Here is a 16,589-nt window from a genome sequence, read left to right on the forward strand (position 1 = left end):
TTGGAGACACATGGATATGATGGATGGACCACTGGTGGATAAGGAACTGGCTGGATGGGCACACTCAAAGGGCTGTGGTCAACAGCTCAGTGTCCAAGTGGAGACTGGTGACGAGTGGCACTCCTCAGGGGTCAGTATTGGGATTGGTGTTGTTTAACACCTTTGTTGGTGACATGGACAGTGGGATTGAGAGAGCAAGTGAAATTACTTGGACTAGATGTCGATTTTCTAGTTCAAACCAGTGGCCATTTTTTTTTTATCTCTGGGCACTAATTTTTTCTATAGTAATGATTATTCATGGACCTGTTGGAGTGGGTCCAGAGGAGGCCATGAAGATGGTCCAAGGGCTGGAGCACCTCCCATACAAGGACAGGCTGAGAGAGTTGGGGTTGTTCAGCCTGGAGAAGGCTCCAGGGAGACACTAGAGCAACTTTCAGTGCTGAAAGGGGGCTACAGAAGAGATGGGGAGGCACTCTTGATCAGGGGTGTGGGGATAGGAGGAGGCTAACAGCTTTAAGCTGAAAGAGGTAGATTGAGCTGAGATATTGGGAAGAAATGTTTTCCTGTGTGGGTGGTGAGGCAGTGGCCCAGGTTGCCCAGAGAAGCTGTGGATGCCCCATCCCTGGAGGGGTTCAAGGCCAGGCTGGATGAGGCTTTGGGCAACCTGGCTGGTGGGAGGTGTCCCTGCCCATGGCAGGGGGGGTGGGACTCGATCTTTAAGGTCCCTTCCAACCCAAACCATTCTATGATTCTATGATTCTACGATTCTACGATTCTACGATTCAAGTTATATATGGCATGGGGTTTTGTTTTCTTGACAAGAGGACCGATCAAAGTCTCCTAAGAGTGAGGTGGCAAGTCAGAAACTAGTTGGTGATGATGGAAGAAGAGGATATAATAATTACCTGGGATGGTACCTGTCTTGACAGGGGCTGTCCACAAAAGCAGCACTTTCCTAAGGAGGGGTAGAAAGTCCACTTAGGGTCACTTACCCAGAATAAGAAGTGAATACACAAAATTAGCATATCCAATTAATTAGGAGTCAAGGCCACATCAAGACAGGGAGTGTGCACCCCAGATCCCATGTCTATTACTTCTGAGCAGTGAGTGAAGAGCACAGGAGCAAAAAAGGCTTGTTTATCTAACGAAAAGGCAAGAAAGAGGCAGACAGATGTCTCACGGGAGGTACTCAAATTGCCATGAAAATTGAATGCAAATTTCCACCCTTTCCCTTCGGGATCAGAGATTAAAAAAGAAATAGAGATAGGGCAGAGATGGAACGGGAAGCATGTCAGTGGAGAATGAGCCTCATCACCGTAATGAGGCACTTTGAGACACTTGTCTCTTCTCAGCAGAGATCCCATTGCCCTGTGCAGGCATTTAAACCAGGCAATGCAGCAAGTTTCTTGCCTTCTCTCTCCTGAAACATCTCCTTAAAACTCCATGTGGCTGTAAAGCTTAAACAAAACCACTCTGATGTGATGGTTGGTCTGCTGCTCCATTTCTTGGTCCTTCTCAGCATTGTCTTGGTCCTTGTCCCCAGATCAGCTCGAAGAGAACCACATAGCCAGTTTTTGCCTCTTTTGTCATTTCACCTTCTATTCAGCCATGACATCCAGGTGGATTGCTCAGGTAACAAAAAATGTTGATAGTCTGGGTTTTCTGGGGTTGTCACCCCTTCCCACCGACAGGTCCTGACACCATTGTGCATGGTTATATCATGCCACCAACTCTGCTGGAGACCACTCTAGTCTGGGCATTGCAAGCTCTCTTGTCTCCTAACGTGGTGCATCCCACACAGTCTCCCATCCACGCTGCCAGACGTATTGCTGTGGATTACAAATCTTGGGGTACAAACCTTGCATGTGGGATCTGCATGCAGGTACCTCCCTTGGCACTGCACCGTGTCCATGCCAAAGTTATGCCAGGGTCCATGCGAACAGCCTGGGTGTCCCTCGGTTGAAATCAGGTCCCTTTTCCTGTCCCTGATCACTGTACCCACAGAGATATGGCTTAAGTGCATCACTGATGAATATCCAGATAAGATATGTACAGCTGGTCACATCAGACAGATGGCATGACCCTCCCTGTGGAGACGGGGGTAAGGATGGAGCAAGAGGGATCCTTCACAGGCATTAAACAGGAGACTTTATCCCTTCAAGTTAAGGGCTTTGGGAACTGTCAGGAGTGATGAGGACGTTGTTATCTCAGCATTCCTGTTATATCTTTGGAGCCCTGTTATGCTGACCCATTGTTTTCTGAGAGGGGGAAAACGTCTCCTTTTGAAGTGTCATTTTTTTTAGAGCTTGGTATCAGCTTAAAGCTGGCTTTCAGGGCTTGGGAGAGACAGAGCAACTCCTTGCTATCTCCCCTGAATGATTCCAGGTTTCGGGGAGAAGAAGGAAATAGGATTTTTTTTTTTTGTTTGTTTCCTGTCTTGTCGGGAGGAGGGGGGGAAAGAAAGAAAGAGAAGGAGAGTGATGAGAAACTCTGCAGATTTTTCCATGCAAGCTAACACCAGAAGGGTTGTGCCTTGGACCTGGGTGCGGAAACAGGGCAGGCGTTGGAGGATTTTCCCCTCCAAGCCTGAAAAGAAACAAGAAGTTGGCTGGCTGGTCCTTGAATACCCCCCCCAAAGCCGGTACGGCCAGTCCCCATTTTTCATCAGAGCTGAAAATATCAACCTCCCCCATTCCTTCTTCCCCACCCTTTCCTCCGTGACGTCGACGCTCCTGGGTCCAGCGGTGGGGCTCTCTGGAGGATGCTGTTCAGCATCTTTCACAGCCGGGGACACCGGGAGGGGGGCATGGGCTGCGAGTGTTGCGGTGCCAGGCTCCGCGGCCGATGACGTGCTGTCTGCCCAGTTCTGATATAAACAGAATGTCCTTGGGACCAGCACGGTGGAAATGTGCTGAGGAAGCTCCCACACCTCCCCTGATAGCGTGTTTTTCAAACACTGGCGTCCCGCCACTGGCAAGTTCTCCAGACTTGGGGCCACCAGCTTTGCCAGCAATCAGCTTAAGTAAACCTTCCACTGTAGCATCCTTCTAGATCAATGGTCTTATCCCTGTTTGGGTCCTGGTGATGCTCACCCACCCAATATGAGTCCTGCTCACCCTGCACTGTGAAAAGTCAGGACTCATGCATTTTGCCGTAGGGATTTCCTGGGTTGGGTTGAGCCCAATGAGAAATTGCCTTTTTCCTTTGTGCAGCTTGGATCTGGCCCCACTGTACATAAAATGCCATGTGTTCCCAGCAGGATTCAGCCCGTCCAAGGCCTACCCCACAGCCAAATCTGATCTGCATATTTACGAGCTTGTAAACAGGACGGGGCGGGTGAGTTCACATTCTTAGAAACCCAAGTGCAGAGAAAAGAACTTCTGAGTTTGACAAACAAAGAGTAGTCTTGGGTCTGACCCAGCAAATACAGTGGTTTTTCCAAGACTCGGATGACTTGTTTGAGAATCATTCCCGTCCACTCCTTCTCAACAGGATTTCCCAAACTTGCTCTTTTGTCAGGAAAAACACATGTTCTCAGTGTTTCTGACCAGAGTGGAGGAGATGGCTTGATAGAAAAGGACATTTTATATTGGACGTGAGTTGAAGCCAGGCTTCTGTTTGCAGTAGCCACAGAGGAATGGCAGTTTCTTAGAAAAGGAAGTTTAAGGAAGCTATTAAAAGGAGTTGCACAGAAGTCAGTTGGAGTGGTCAGGACAAAGTGCCATTGTGTCTGCCTACAAATGCAAGAACCACTAGTCTAGAGCAGTGGTTCCCAACTCGTGGTCTCCAGACCTTGATCAATCAAAGAATCATAGAATCACAGAATGGTTTGGGTTGAAAGGGACCTTCAAGACCATCCAGTTCCAACCCCCCACCTCCCAGGACACCTCCCACTAGCCCAGGTTGCTCAAAGCCTCATCCAGCCTGGGCTTGATGGTCCATGAAGACTTGGTAAATGGTGCACAGAAAAACACAGTTATAAGGAAGCCAGCCAGTCTGAAAAAAAAATTATGAGGATTAACAGCTTTTAGTTCAGAAAAGTTGGAGAACCACTGGGCTAAAGCCTTGTACTACGTCCATTGACTGTTTATAGATACAGAAGCAGAGAGCTCTTTGTATCAAGGCGTGAAGAAACATTTTTGCAATCTTCTTGTAATAAAAGTTTTAATAGTTCCATGAAATATATGTGTCAGGATATGTGTTGGATTTTTCCTCATGAAACCACAGCAGTGTCTCTACTAACTTACCCTTCTAGCTGGGAAGTTTATCATTGCTTATCTTGTCATAACCCCTAGGGTTTTCTCAAGTAGATTATTGTGGTGAATCTTCAACTGACTCCCCAGGATCCTTTTTAGTGATTCTCTTCCTTGATTATTGGCAATTATTCTTAGTTCAGTATGTATTTCATTAAGCACTCTGCCCTCTATATGCAATATTTTCATTTCTCTAAATAGCAAAGCTGATGATCATGAAGAACTTGTTGATTTTTTTAGAGTAGTCTGTGAAGGGAACATTATCTTAACAAAGAAGATCATGCAATATTTCCTAATATTGATTAGATATTACATTAGTGGGGGTTCTGTTGGGAACCTCTCCCAACACTTGCCACTTCCACAGTCTGCAACCTCCACCCAGCTGAGAGCACCAATTTTCCCTCTGTTTATCCTAGGCTTTGAAAGCTAAACCCTGCAAGATGGTCAGCCACTGAGGTGTCTGGGAAAAAGATTGAAAACCAGATTCACTAGATTGCAAATGGGAGCTGGTTGGGACCTCAAAAGAAGTAGAAATCCCACACACCAGGGGGCTTTGGACAGACAGGAATGTGAAGGCTATATTCCTAAACAACCCCACATTGAACTTTTCCTCCACTCCTGAGAAATCCCATGTGAAAATTTACATTCCAGACAAATGCCACAGCCCATCACGAAGAGAACAGAAACCTGCAGCAGGGTCTCATGACAGCAATGTCCTGTGTTGCTGGGTTGCTTTCTGTTCATGTCTTCTAAAAGGGATGACTTGAGGCAATCCTTCATGTCACCGAGTGAGGAGAGGAAGACTTTGGGTTGTGGTGACCTACTGCACTCCCAAACCACCGCCACAAGACTCCAAAGCAAGGAGTTGATGGTAGCCAACCTCCCTTGCTTCTCCATGCATAAAAACATTGCATTAAAGGTCTTTGTGGCCCCAGAACTGACTTGGCAGAGCACAGGTTTGCTTGGGAAATGGATGAGTCAAAACCCAAGGTAGTGTATCACCAGTCGTATGAGATTCGTGTTGCTGAGCTGGATTTGGTGCCAGATTAAAAGCTCAACATCCAGGGCTCAATTCAGCAACACAACCACCAGTCTCTAGTGTGACTTGAACCACCCCTGAGCCACCTGCACAGATCTGGCTGATATGAGACAATTTACAGAGGACCCACACCCTTTTGAAACATTAGCAGTAGACCAAGATACATTGGGGTGTGGCTTATGCGGTTCAAGTCACAGGGCTTGAATAAGCAACATCTTTGCTTATTATTATTTGCAGCCTATATCTGTGGTTGGATTTTTGCCCATGAGACATTCTATCTATGGCTTACTCCTGCTGCAGATGGCATCTGGTCAGCTTGTCTGTAAACGCTTCCCTTCCCCAAGGGCTGGTCATACTGGCTGCATTGCCTGAGATGCCATCGTGCAGCAAAGAAACTCCCAGGCTCAGATGCAGCAAGACCTTCACGCTCAGGACGCTCCCGTGTTTGCAGAATGGGGAGCCACAGGAGCGCTCCTCTCTGAAGGACACGCTGATTTTTACAGTGCCGCGGAGGGAACCTAGCAACGTGGCACGGCCATTGTGTTCGTTCAGATCCTGAGCCAGATGGAAATTTTCTTTTTGAAGACCACTCCAAGCGTGTTTCCTCTGTTTAACCATCCAGGCAAGAATCTCGCTGTGGTCTCTGCTGTGCTCACTCTAACATCAGCACGTGGGTTCCAGCCTTCCTCCTGCTCAGACAGAAAGACAAGAGGCCAGCTCTTGACATGCGACTCAGTTACCCTGACTTTTTCCTTCTCTCAGGAGACATATTATTTTTTTTTTCTTCATTCATTTGCATCTGGTAAATAAGAATCTTCCTGACATCTCCCTTTGGATTTGCCAGATTGGCCAATCAGCCAGACTTCTTTTTTTTTTTTTTTTCCTAATTTTATTTATGTCCTTTTGCTGAGTCTCGTGGTTTTAATATTTGTTTTAAAGTCTCCTTTGGGGATGGAGTCAGGCTATTATCTGTGAATCATTAAGGAATAAGCAGTCAGATGCACATATATCTTTCCCAAGCATAAGAAACATTACAGAAAGATTACCTTTAAGGCAGTCCGTACTAGAAGCTACATTTAAAAAGCTCACATCTTTTTAATCTTGTGACTCATTTTCAAAGCCCATCTTCCTACCGATCCTGCCATGTTCAACATTGCCTGTGGCCCTGAATCTGCTGTCCGGCCCTTCCTCTTGGACGATGAACCCAGCAGCTAAAAAGGCTACTCCTGGGCAGGGGAGTGTTGAGATGAGTTAATGGACAGTGTGGTTGGAGGGCTTGGAGGGGCCAATGTCTAACAGCAAGCTTGGGGCTACCCTCTCTGCAGTCCCCTCCATGGTCCTCACTGCAGATGCAAGCAAAGCACTTGTGATGAGGAGCTCATCAGGTGGACCAGGATTAATCATCAGCAGTCATCCTCAGAGCCCAGGACCTGCCTTCATCACGGGCATGAGAAAGCTAATGAGCCAACATTACTTTCCACCACTTGCAAAGGAAGCATTTGGTCCTGATCTTCATTCTTTCGTGAAAGCATTGCCTTCACCATTTTAAAAGCTTTGTTACAGAGTGAGCTTGGCTTGCAGTGTCCAAGTCCAGGTGTGATTTCAAAATCTCTCTCCCCCGATTCCTCTGCCTTGTCCTGCCTAAAGAGGGTCTCCAGAGCTCCTCTTGAAAATCAAGAAGGAGGGAAAAACTCTTCAGTTCTCATCCTGCTGGTATATGTACTTCCAAAAGATGGTTTTGTCACAGGTCTACAGAGTTAGAAAACAAGGGAATCCCTTCTTGGCCCTTCTACAGACTCAGGGCTCCATACATCTTTAGATCAACCCCTGTACTGTGGCAGTTCACAATCCCTAGGGATAAATTCCTTTATTGTCTTGAGCAAGACTTTCTTCTTTATAGATCCATAACGAAAGATGGAAAGCAGTTCAGGTAACGCTCATGGTGCTATCACAGGACATCCAGGTCCTCAGAAGGAGAATGCAATGAATATAATGACTTTCTGGGGATTTTCTGCTGCTGCTTTCAGCTATGTGTCTCCAAATGAAGGGTCAATACCCTCCCAGGGACTATCCTTGGATGCACGGTATGTGGATGCTCATGAGCCAGGAGTTGGGGTCCAGTCATCTGAGATCTGTTGTGATCCACCTGCCAAGTGCAGGCTCACACTTAGGATGAGACAAATCATTCCTCCATTCTCACCACAGAGTCTACCAACTAAACCATTGACAGTAAGAGGACCCCAGGGACCTGCTCAGATACCTAAATTCAATTAGATTATTCACAAAAAAGACCCACTATTTTAAAGAACTTTGATGCCTCAGAAACATCCTCATGGCAAAGATCCCCATCGGTGGTCCAGCTTCATGGAATTGCTTTGAGAAAAGTTCCAACATGAGCTTTGAGGGGGATGAAGGGCAATTTTAGCCAAAGTCTTACTGATGTGCTGCAACATACAGAAAAGTTTTGGAGACATCATTCTGACCATACTGCCTAGATGTCAGGGGACAAATTTGGGGACCATGAATTAGACCAGTAAGTTATCAGAACAAGGCTCTGCTGCATTATCTTTCTCTTGCCAACAGGCAAACCACACTCAGTCCTCAAATCTGAGATCCTGCTTGAGGGTGTTGGTGTTTTTCAGACACCTTGACCCCCCCAGGCTGATCTCTCCTGCTTTTGTAATCTCCCCCCGCCCTCAGCCTAAACCATGCTTCCCTGATCCCCACCACACCACAGGCTTCCCCACAGGGACCCCACACACCAGATACCCCCACCATGGCTTTGGCATTGCCAGGGGCTCCCCAGGAACACCTCTCCAACCATCATCTTGGGACAATGCAAATCTGCTGAGAAGGTCAGCAATGGGCAGGGTTGGGGTGGCTTCTCCCTGATTTTCTGATCAGCCAGATCAGGGAGCAGAAGTTGGAGCGAGCAGGCATGCCTATGTGCAGAGAGACACACAGGCAGCTCATCGGGGCTTTCGTTTGCATGACGGAAGCTGTCACTTATCTGTGACATTGTTTATGGGGTCGGCTGGAAGGCTCACAAGCCTGAGGAATTCCACTCGATATCCCAACACCATCGTCCTCCAGGGAAAACGCCAGAGTCACTGCGAACATGCTGTCCTCCTCCCTCCGCCAAGCGGCTCTTGGATCCGTCCTAGGAGGGCAGTGAACTCCCTCCTCACTCCAAGACACACCACAAGCTTCAAGGAAGTGTTAACCCTCTAGGGACCCTGAGATGCCTACAGATATCCAGTGGAGGTGGTCAATAGTGGATAGATAAGGTCAGGAAAGACTGGGCAGAAGCTGCAACTCCCAGATCCATAGACAGGCAGAAATCCTTGCAGATACCCAGCCTGTTCTCCCATAGCTTGGCAGCCACATCAGGGAGGTTGTTCAACATGGGGGTCTGGGAAGGAGACAACAAGGAGGTATGCAAGCAGAAAGTGGCAGCTCATGATTGCTTTGGACCAGATTTAATTAAACTAGTTGGTGAGAGACAGAGAGAAAAGAAGGAAGAGGCTTGGAATCTTTCTTTGTCCAGGAGAGCCTATAGTGAGCTCTGGCAGCTGTGGTACCTCCTATGTTGGGAGTTTGGCCAATAATTTTTTAGCATCCACAGTCTCTTGCTGCAGAGACATCCACAGCTGAGCAACACGCTGTGAGATGAACCATCTCGTCTTTTTTGCTTTTAACAGCCCACCCACTCGTCTCCATGCTCCTTGTATTGGAAAAGGCAGTGACTAATAGCTCCGTAGTTCCCTTCTCCATGGCATTCCACCAACACCTGCAGGGTCAAGCTCTCCATAAGATATTTTTGCCCAGGGCTATTCCTCTTCAAAAGCCCACACCAAGCAACAACGGAGCCCCTTGTCACCATGAATGATCCTGCTGGTCCTTGCATTTCCCATTCATGGTGGGACGACCATTGGGGCATGATGGTGGCACTTTGTTTTTCCCACCTGCCATCATGTCTGCAGCATTTTTGTGCCATTCAGGTCATGCTGTAAAGCAGAGACCTTTTAAAACAAAGATGCCCTTGCCAACGTGCGGCAGAAAGCAAGCCTGCTCACAGATTCTGGCTGCGCACTGGGAGCCAGGGCCAGAATTTAGATTGGACTGGGTCCATTTTCATTTGTGCATTTGTCTTTTTTTTCCTTGTTTTGCTTTATTTTTCTGAGCGCTGAACACTGGGACCAGCAACTCTCCAAACAATCCAGTGATATCACCTTTGAGTGAGTCATGGGGAGGGCAGGGTGGAGAAGTGCAGACAAGGAAAAATCATGAGATTGTGTTCACTTAAACAACCAAAAAAAAAAAAAAGGGATATGTGTTTGGATACGTAGGGGGGAGATTGCATGCACTAGCCAGCCAACACAGGGTGTCGTGGCTTTGGGGAGCATGCCCATGGCTTCAGGTATCTGTAGCTAGATGGGTTTTTCCCCAGATATGAGCAGCATGACCTTACCTAGGAAAAAACTATTCAGAGAACACACCTTTCACTGGCTCAACTTTTGTACACCCCAAAAAATGAAATTCAATCTTCAGATCATGTTTAGACTGCATTTCCAGTCACTTTGCACGGTGGGGACAGGCTTTCCCTGAGCTCACCTTCAGCTTTCTTAATTTCTTAATGATCCTGAAGGTAAATATCTAGGGTTAGGACCTGCAGCCCGTGCTCAGACCCAGCTCTAAGATTCAGCCTCTGCAAAATGTGGAGTGACCTTTCATAAAATGCTGAGAAGAAAAAAACCCCAAAAGGACTTTCAAGCCCCCCAGCAGTATTACTATAAAGTTTTTATTTATTAGGAGAAGGCAAAGTCCTCAGCAGGATCTCCATAAGCCAATGTGGAGCCTTCTCAACAAGGCAGCAGGAAATACAAAGGACGAGGCTCTGCATCCCACCCTACCTGGGAGCATCCTACACTGAGATACAACTAGGATAAAGTGTCACTGGGTGGAGAAGGGACACCCCAGAGGTCTGTCCCTGCTCCCCAGGCTGTCTCTGTGTTTCACATGTGGATTTGGTTAGGTTGGATGGAGACTTCCCTGCTGGGACCACCACTCCCAAAGCAGAATTCCCATTCGAGCAGAGCAAGGGCAAGCCAATTCTCCTTTGTCCTCTCTCTGGGAGGGCTCTGGGATCCCAGATGCTCCCAGATGCAAGTGATCCAGGAGTCGCTGGATTGCAGTACTCAAAGTGTCACTGCTCACCACACCAAGATGTCCCCAAGGTGGGTGTCAGCACCTCCTCCTTTGGAAATTACACCAAGCTTTGACATGAAGCGTTGAGCTGGATGACCAAGAGAGATGTACAGAGGGCTGATTTAGAGTGAGTAGGAATCTGCTATACCTGATGTTTTGCTCCTATTTTCTACTTATGCACTTTAGAAGCATCCAACTCTCTTTCTTGAGCTCTTCAAGTGTCCATTACTCGGTACTGTCTTCCATACATCCTAACAACAACTGTGCTTCTTTATAGCAACTGTTAGAAAGCCCAGTCCAAAAACCCTCCTTCTCTGAATGTTTTGATGCATATTTGTCTGTACAGAAGCAAGAGCTAGTTTCTTCCATTCTTTACTCATTCCCTAAATAAGGTCCCGCAACTCTTCTTTACGTGCAGCCTCCCAGTGCCTATCGAGAGAGCATGTGCAAGGTTTCTGGCCAAGGACCCGTTTCTGGGGACTCCCTGCCTGGCTCTGTTCATCCCAGTGTGATCAAATAAGGAAACCATGGATGCACTCAGTGCACGTCTCTTCCAAGGGACACGCTTATTGGCATGGTAATGAGGATGGTAATGAGCCCCTTGTCTTCAGATGTACACGAGGTTCTAGCGGGTGAAAAGCAGCCAAAGTTGAAATTCAAGGAATTCTTAGCTTTTTTTTTTTCTCTTTCTATTTCTATTTTTTTATCCGAATGCAAAGGACAAAGCACGTAGCACACAAATTGCATTGTGCAATGAACTGCTCAACACTAGATATAAATTATTATTTTAACACTCACCACGCTGTTTAAGCAAGCACCAACCTCTTAAGTGGCCTGGAGCAAGCGGCAATTACTAGTCTCATTTCTAAAGAGATCCTTCTTTTATTTGCTTTGTTACCATAGCTTTTTGTTTTCTTTTCCTCTCAAGTTCAAAAATGCTTCATAAAGCTGCAGCTCCTCTGAGAACCCAGCGTGCTGCAAACAGGGTTCACAGCAACGGTGCAAAATAAATTGTGGTCATTATTAGCCCCATTCTTCAGTGGGGAAACTGAGGCATGGATACTCTTCCCAACAAGGGTAGGAGCAGGATTACACGCTTGACGAGCTCCTTCATCTGTGTTAGACCCAAACGCTCACACTGAGCTATGGCAGGGTGTGGTAGTTTTACACAACACAGCCGCTCGCTCACCCTCCCTGTCTCCCAGGGATCAAAGAGAAAATTAAAGGGATGAAGGGGAAAGAGACCCGTGGGTTGAGATGAGAACAATTTAATAACTAAACTACAATAATACTGTAAATAATAATAATAACAGTAATATGTACAAATATACACAAGTGATACACAGTGACACTGCTGACCACCTGATGACCAAGGCTCAGCCTGTTCCTGACTAATGATTCCAGAATAGGGTGAGTCCTAAAAACACAATCCTGGAACAGAGATAAGAGCCCAAGTGTCCGAGAGACTGAGACGACCCTGAGAGAGGGGTGACCTGGAGGGACAAAACCCAGAGCAAGCGAGAGCCCTTCTGGACAGCTCCTCTCCTCTATCCTGGCCGTGCCGTACGTGGTGTGGAATAGACCACTGGCCAGTTTGGGTCTCAGCCCTAACCCTGAGGTCGCATCCTGGGCTGGTCACTGGGGCTGTGCTCCCTCCCAGCTCCTCCTGCCCCTGCAGACACGGGCACAGCAGAGAAGCTGGAAAGTCCTTGAGTGTCCTGGCAGCAGCTCTGCCCATCAGTGTGTGATCAGCTTCTCCCCAGCACAAACCCCCACACAGCCTCACACCAGCTGCTGGGAATGAACCTTCACTCTGTCCCAGCCCAAACCAGGACACAGGGTTGAGCTGGGATACCGCAATGTCTTAGGGTTGAGAGCCAGGGAAACCCTTGCAGAGAGCACAGGGACATGGGCAGAGGCTGGTCCCTGGGCCACTCAGGGGTGGTGTTTCTGTGGTGGTTAGCATGGGATGTGGTCATTCAAGCAGCCTAGCACCAACCTGTAAATCTCACCGCAGTCCCTGAAGGAATAAACCCCTTTAACCAAACAGACAAGGTGGGGTCATTGCCTCTGCAAACCCCTAACCCCAGTGCTCATGGTTCAAAGCCATGGGCTACAACACCAGTGGCTGCTCATTAAACTGCAAACACCATTCTCTCCATGAAGCCTCCAGTTCTTGCCGGCACAGAGTCCTGCTTACCGTCCTTATTCAACGCCTCCTTCAGCACATACTGACAGCCAGCGTGTACTCCAGCCCTATGACTTGGGTTGTCCTCCAGCAGATATTTAAGCTGCATGGCTGCAGCTGTGCTTTCCCTGCCTAACCACCAGAAAATGCTGAGATCTGGCTTTAGTCTCCCACGCCGCCGTGATGGAGTAGCCCACGTACCTAATGCTGAGTCTGGCTGTAATTTCTGCATTTTTTAGGGATGGGTGTAAGAATGCTTTGCTGGAACCAGTGCTCTGGGTTTCCTGGATGATGGGTTTTCTCCAGCAAAGAACTTGGGGAGCTTTTATGTACTGTCAGTCCTGAATTTCTGGCTCTTGGCACCTGGTTTCAAGCTTTTGAACATAGGGAAAATAATAATGATATCCAGAGCTAATGTTATTTACTAAAACACAAATTAACACTCAGTCACACAGCAGCACGATTTGTCATCTAGAGCTAAAACTGAAAGAAATTAAGGCTGAGTCAGAAAGTTATTTCAGATCTGAGTAGGGAACGCTAAATGACGGGACCATGTGGGAGCAACACTGACATCTTCTGGCTGCAAAAAAAATCTCCAGCTTTTTCACCAAGAAAACCAGTGGGAACCACCAGCACAAAAGCATAAATAGGGTTTGGGGTGGACAAAAGACTTTTTTTCAAGGAGCAGATACAAGCTTGGGGTGGTGGATATTGTCTGAGCCCACTTTAAGTGTCCACCTTAGCACCTCTGCAAAATTTGAACAGAGGGTGTGTGACACTGATGACCCAAAATATGTTGAGTGTAGGAGGTAGAAAGATGTTGCTTTTCCATCAGTGCATGTGCCAGGGATACGTCCATCTTTCTATGTTGCAGTGGTGAACTGGACAGTGCAACACATAGGAAGAGGCAGGCACCAAGAACCGATCCCTGCAAAACATCTGAACAACAATTTTCTCTATCTGATCTCCACCTGTTCCCCAAAATGATGCACTCAGCCCCTGGTGAAGGGTCTCAGAAAGCAACCCAGCCCCCAGATATTGAAGATACCTCTTGGGTGCAGGTCTCCTGCATCAAGGATGGCTGAACCCACAGTGAGGGAAACAGGTTTGGCCACAGGGCTGTTGGGTCCTGCAGCAAGACGTTCTCCTCTGGAGTGCATGCTGGACTTGAGGGGTTTAGCTGGATGGTGTCTGAAGAGTCTGAAGAGAGATGTGAGAAAAATCCTCTACCCCCTCCACCCCTCATGCTCATGTAGCTGCTGCAACAATTAACAGACTCCGTCCAGGCTGTGTGGGATTGCCTCGATGGCTCACAGCTGTGTTTGAGGGTGCTGGGTCCATTGCTGGGAGCCCTTTGGCAGTGGGGGCTAAGAGAGTCCTGCCAAAGACATAGTATTATCCATCATTATCACTTTAGGGTTGGTGCCTTATAGTCCTACAGTGGCCAGGTCTTCACTCTGGTGGCAACAGCTTTGCTAGCCAAGGACCTAATAGCAGAATCACACTTTTAGCCTTTTCTGCAGGTATTACCTCTTCCAGACTGGGCTGACCACCACCCTTGCTTACTATCCTGTGCTGCCATACCCTTCCCCTTTCTCTAATCATATTTCTTTTAATCTCTTCCAAGGTTCTTTCTTCCCATCTCTGAAACCCTCTGAAATGGTCTTCAAGGTCATCTTCTGGCTGGGATACTTCAACAGCTGCGTGAACCCCATCATCTACCCATGCTCCAGCAAAGAGTTCAAGCGAGCTTTCATCAGGCTGCTCAAGTGCCAATGCCACCGGAGAAGACGGCCCATCTGGCGTGTCTACGACCACCACTGGCGAGGGGCCTCCATCAACAGCCCGGTGCCAGACTCTGAGACGGACCTGAGGCCCAGGATTAACACCCTGAACAGCTCCTTCATATTTAACTCCTCCTTGCAGGAGAGAGCCAGTAAGAGGCGAACGCTCAGCTTCAAGGGCTGGAAAATGCTCACTCCTTTCCAGAAACCAGCATCCACCCAGCTGAAGGAGAAGATGAACAGCCTTTCCAATAAAATCCGGGGTGGCTCCAGCAAAGGCGGGGTGACAGCCACCTACAAAACAGAGGTGGAGTCTGTCTCTATCGGGATCCCTCATGACTTCACGGAAACCATCGACTACCAAACCTATGACTTAACAGACTGCTGCGGGCTGAGAGAAACAGATATTTGAAGCCCCTGGGACAGCTGTCGATGGTTTCTTTAGAGGTATCTATCAGAAACATGAAGGGATACCATCTGTGGGTCTGTCAGGCAGACTGGAAGCAGCAATCAGGTATAAAATGCAGTTGCCCAAAGGTTATCCAAGCATCCGCCACACGGAGGTCAGCCCCTTCTCTGGGATTATGGGTTCCTCAGAAAAGAGCCGGTGGCATATCCCATTTTAATGAGCTGCAGCAGGAGTGCAGATGTGGGGTGGATATGGCCTTGGGAAAAGAGCTGTTTCCTCCAGTGGATGGTTATCTTAGACTTTGGAAGAAGCTGTGCAATTAAGGGAAAGCAGGGTGTCTCCTCTGCCTTAAAAACACCACCACCACCACAAAACCTAAAGGAAAGATCAGTCCCCAAAAGATGCCAACCCTGCCTTAGTACATGTGATCACGTTTCCATCCAGAGGCAGCACCCAGAAAGGATAACAGATAGATAATGGATCAGGAGCTTGCAGGTCTACAGGGCTGGGCAGGACCTCCAGGAGAGGCCTTTGCTTTGGATGGTGAGCAGACTGTGGTATTCCCAAGCAGGGTGGGGGAATCATGGATCTCAGCCATCATGTCTGCAGTGATTACAGCTTTGCCCCTTCCATATCACTTGGTTTTAGGCCAGAGGATTAGTCTGGATGTATATGCTGATGCCAATGGATGTGCAGGTCTCTCTTCTCTCAGTTCCTCGGGTAGATGCATCTTCTCCCCAGTCAGGGCTGTGCCCATGACTCTTCTCCCAAGTGGCTTCCCACATCCCTGATATATCAAAGCCTTCGGTGGCTATCAACTGTTGCCCTTGATTATGTCAAAAGCAAAGTCAACAAGGGGGGATTTTTGCCCTCCTCACAGCCCCAGAGTGCTAATTCAGTCAATGAACCACAAAGAGATATTGCTAGATTTAGGCATGGGAAGAGGCACAAGACACACATGCGATGGAGGCCAAGTCTAGATCTGAGGGGTGGTGTCACCAGCCAGGTGAGCAAAAGGAACGTGAAGACAAGGGGTGGAGATATGACACTGAATGTGTCCTGGATGGAAACTCATCCACATCAGCACTGTCCCCAAGACCCATTAGGAGTCTTTCATTAATGTGCCTACAGCACATCTAGCTCATCCTCTAGAGGGTGGCTGTCAAAGGAGATGAAAGGCTCCTGGGCATAGCAAAGAGAATGTCACCATTTTTTCTCCTGTTCATGTCCGTCAAATGAAATCGAAACAGAGGAGAAGTAGGACTTCTTTTATTTTTTACTTTTTTGCACGGGGCATACTGAGACATGGTATCTGGAGTTGGCCTGTCTCAACACCCTTAACACTTTTCTGTCCTTTACTCAATGCAAGACTCTGAACTGGATGAATTACTGTACAACGACCTGCAGATTTTGTCCAATTTTTTTCCTCCCAGCAGCAAATCCCACCAAGGCACATGGGCAGCATTGCACTTACACTGAACCTAGGCACATCACTGCCTGCACCTTCGCAGGTGATGACAAGTGTTTGCAAAATCAGCCAGAGTTCTCCAGCCTGAGAGGTTCAGCCCCACCAAAGCAAGGGCCCAAGTACCCCATGGGAACAACGTTCCCATCTTTTTTTTCCCCATTTTTTTGGCTTTCAAGGGAAGTGAGATCCTATAGTGATGACGAGGTGACACAGACTGTCATTTTGCGGTGTCAGGTCTGC

The 16,589-nt window shown here is 47.8% G+C and overlaps 1 protein-coding gene across 1 annotated transcript in view; it reads left to right on the forward strand.

The window, feature by feature from the left end:
* The window catches only part of ADRA1D (adrenoceptor alpha 1D), a 41,487-nt gene extending 26,603 nt beyond the window's left edge, over window positions 1-14,884 (forward strand). Inside the window, exon 2 of the mRNA XM_010074977.1 lies at window positions 14,316-14,884. Coding sequence (XP_010073279.1) covers window positions 14,316-14,884 — 569 coding nt within the window. The remainder of the gene's footprint in view (window positions 1-14,315) is intronic.
* The last annotated feature ends 1,705 nt before the right edge of the window (window positions 14,885-16,589 follow it).

Source organism: Pterocles gutturalis, unplaced genomic scaffold, assembly GCF_000699245.1.
Source record: "Pterocles gutturalis isolate BGI_N339 unplaced genomic scaffold, ASM69924v1 scaffold202, whole genome shotgun sequence".
Classification (NCBI taxonomy): domain Eukaryota; kingdom Metazoa; phylum Chordata; class Aves; order Pterocliformes; family Pteroclidae; genus Pterocles; species Pterocles gutturalis.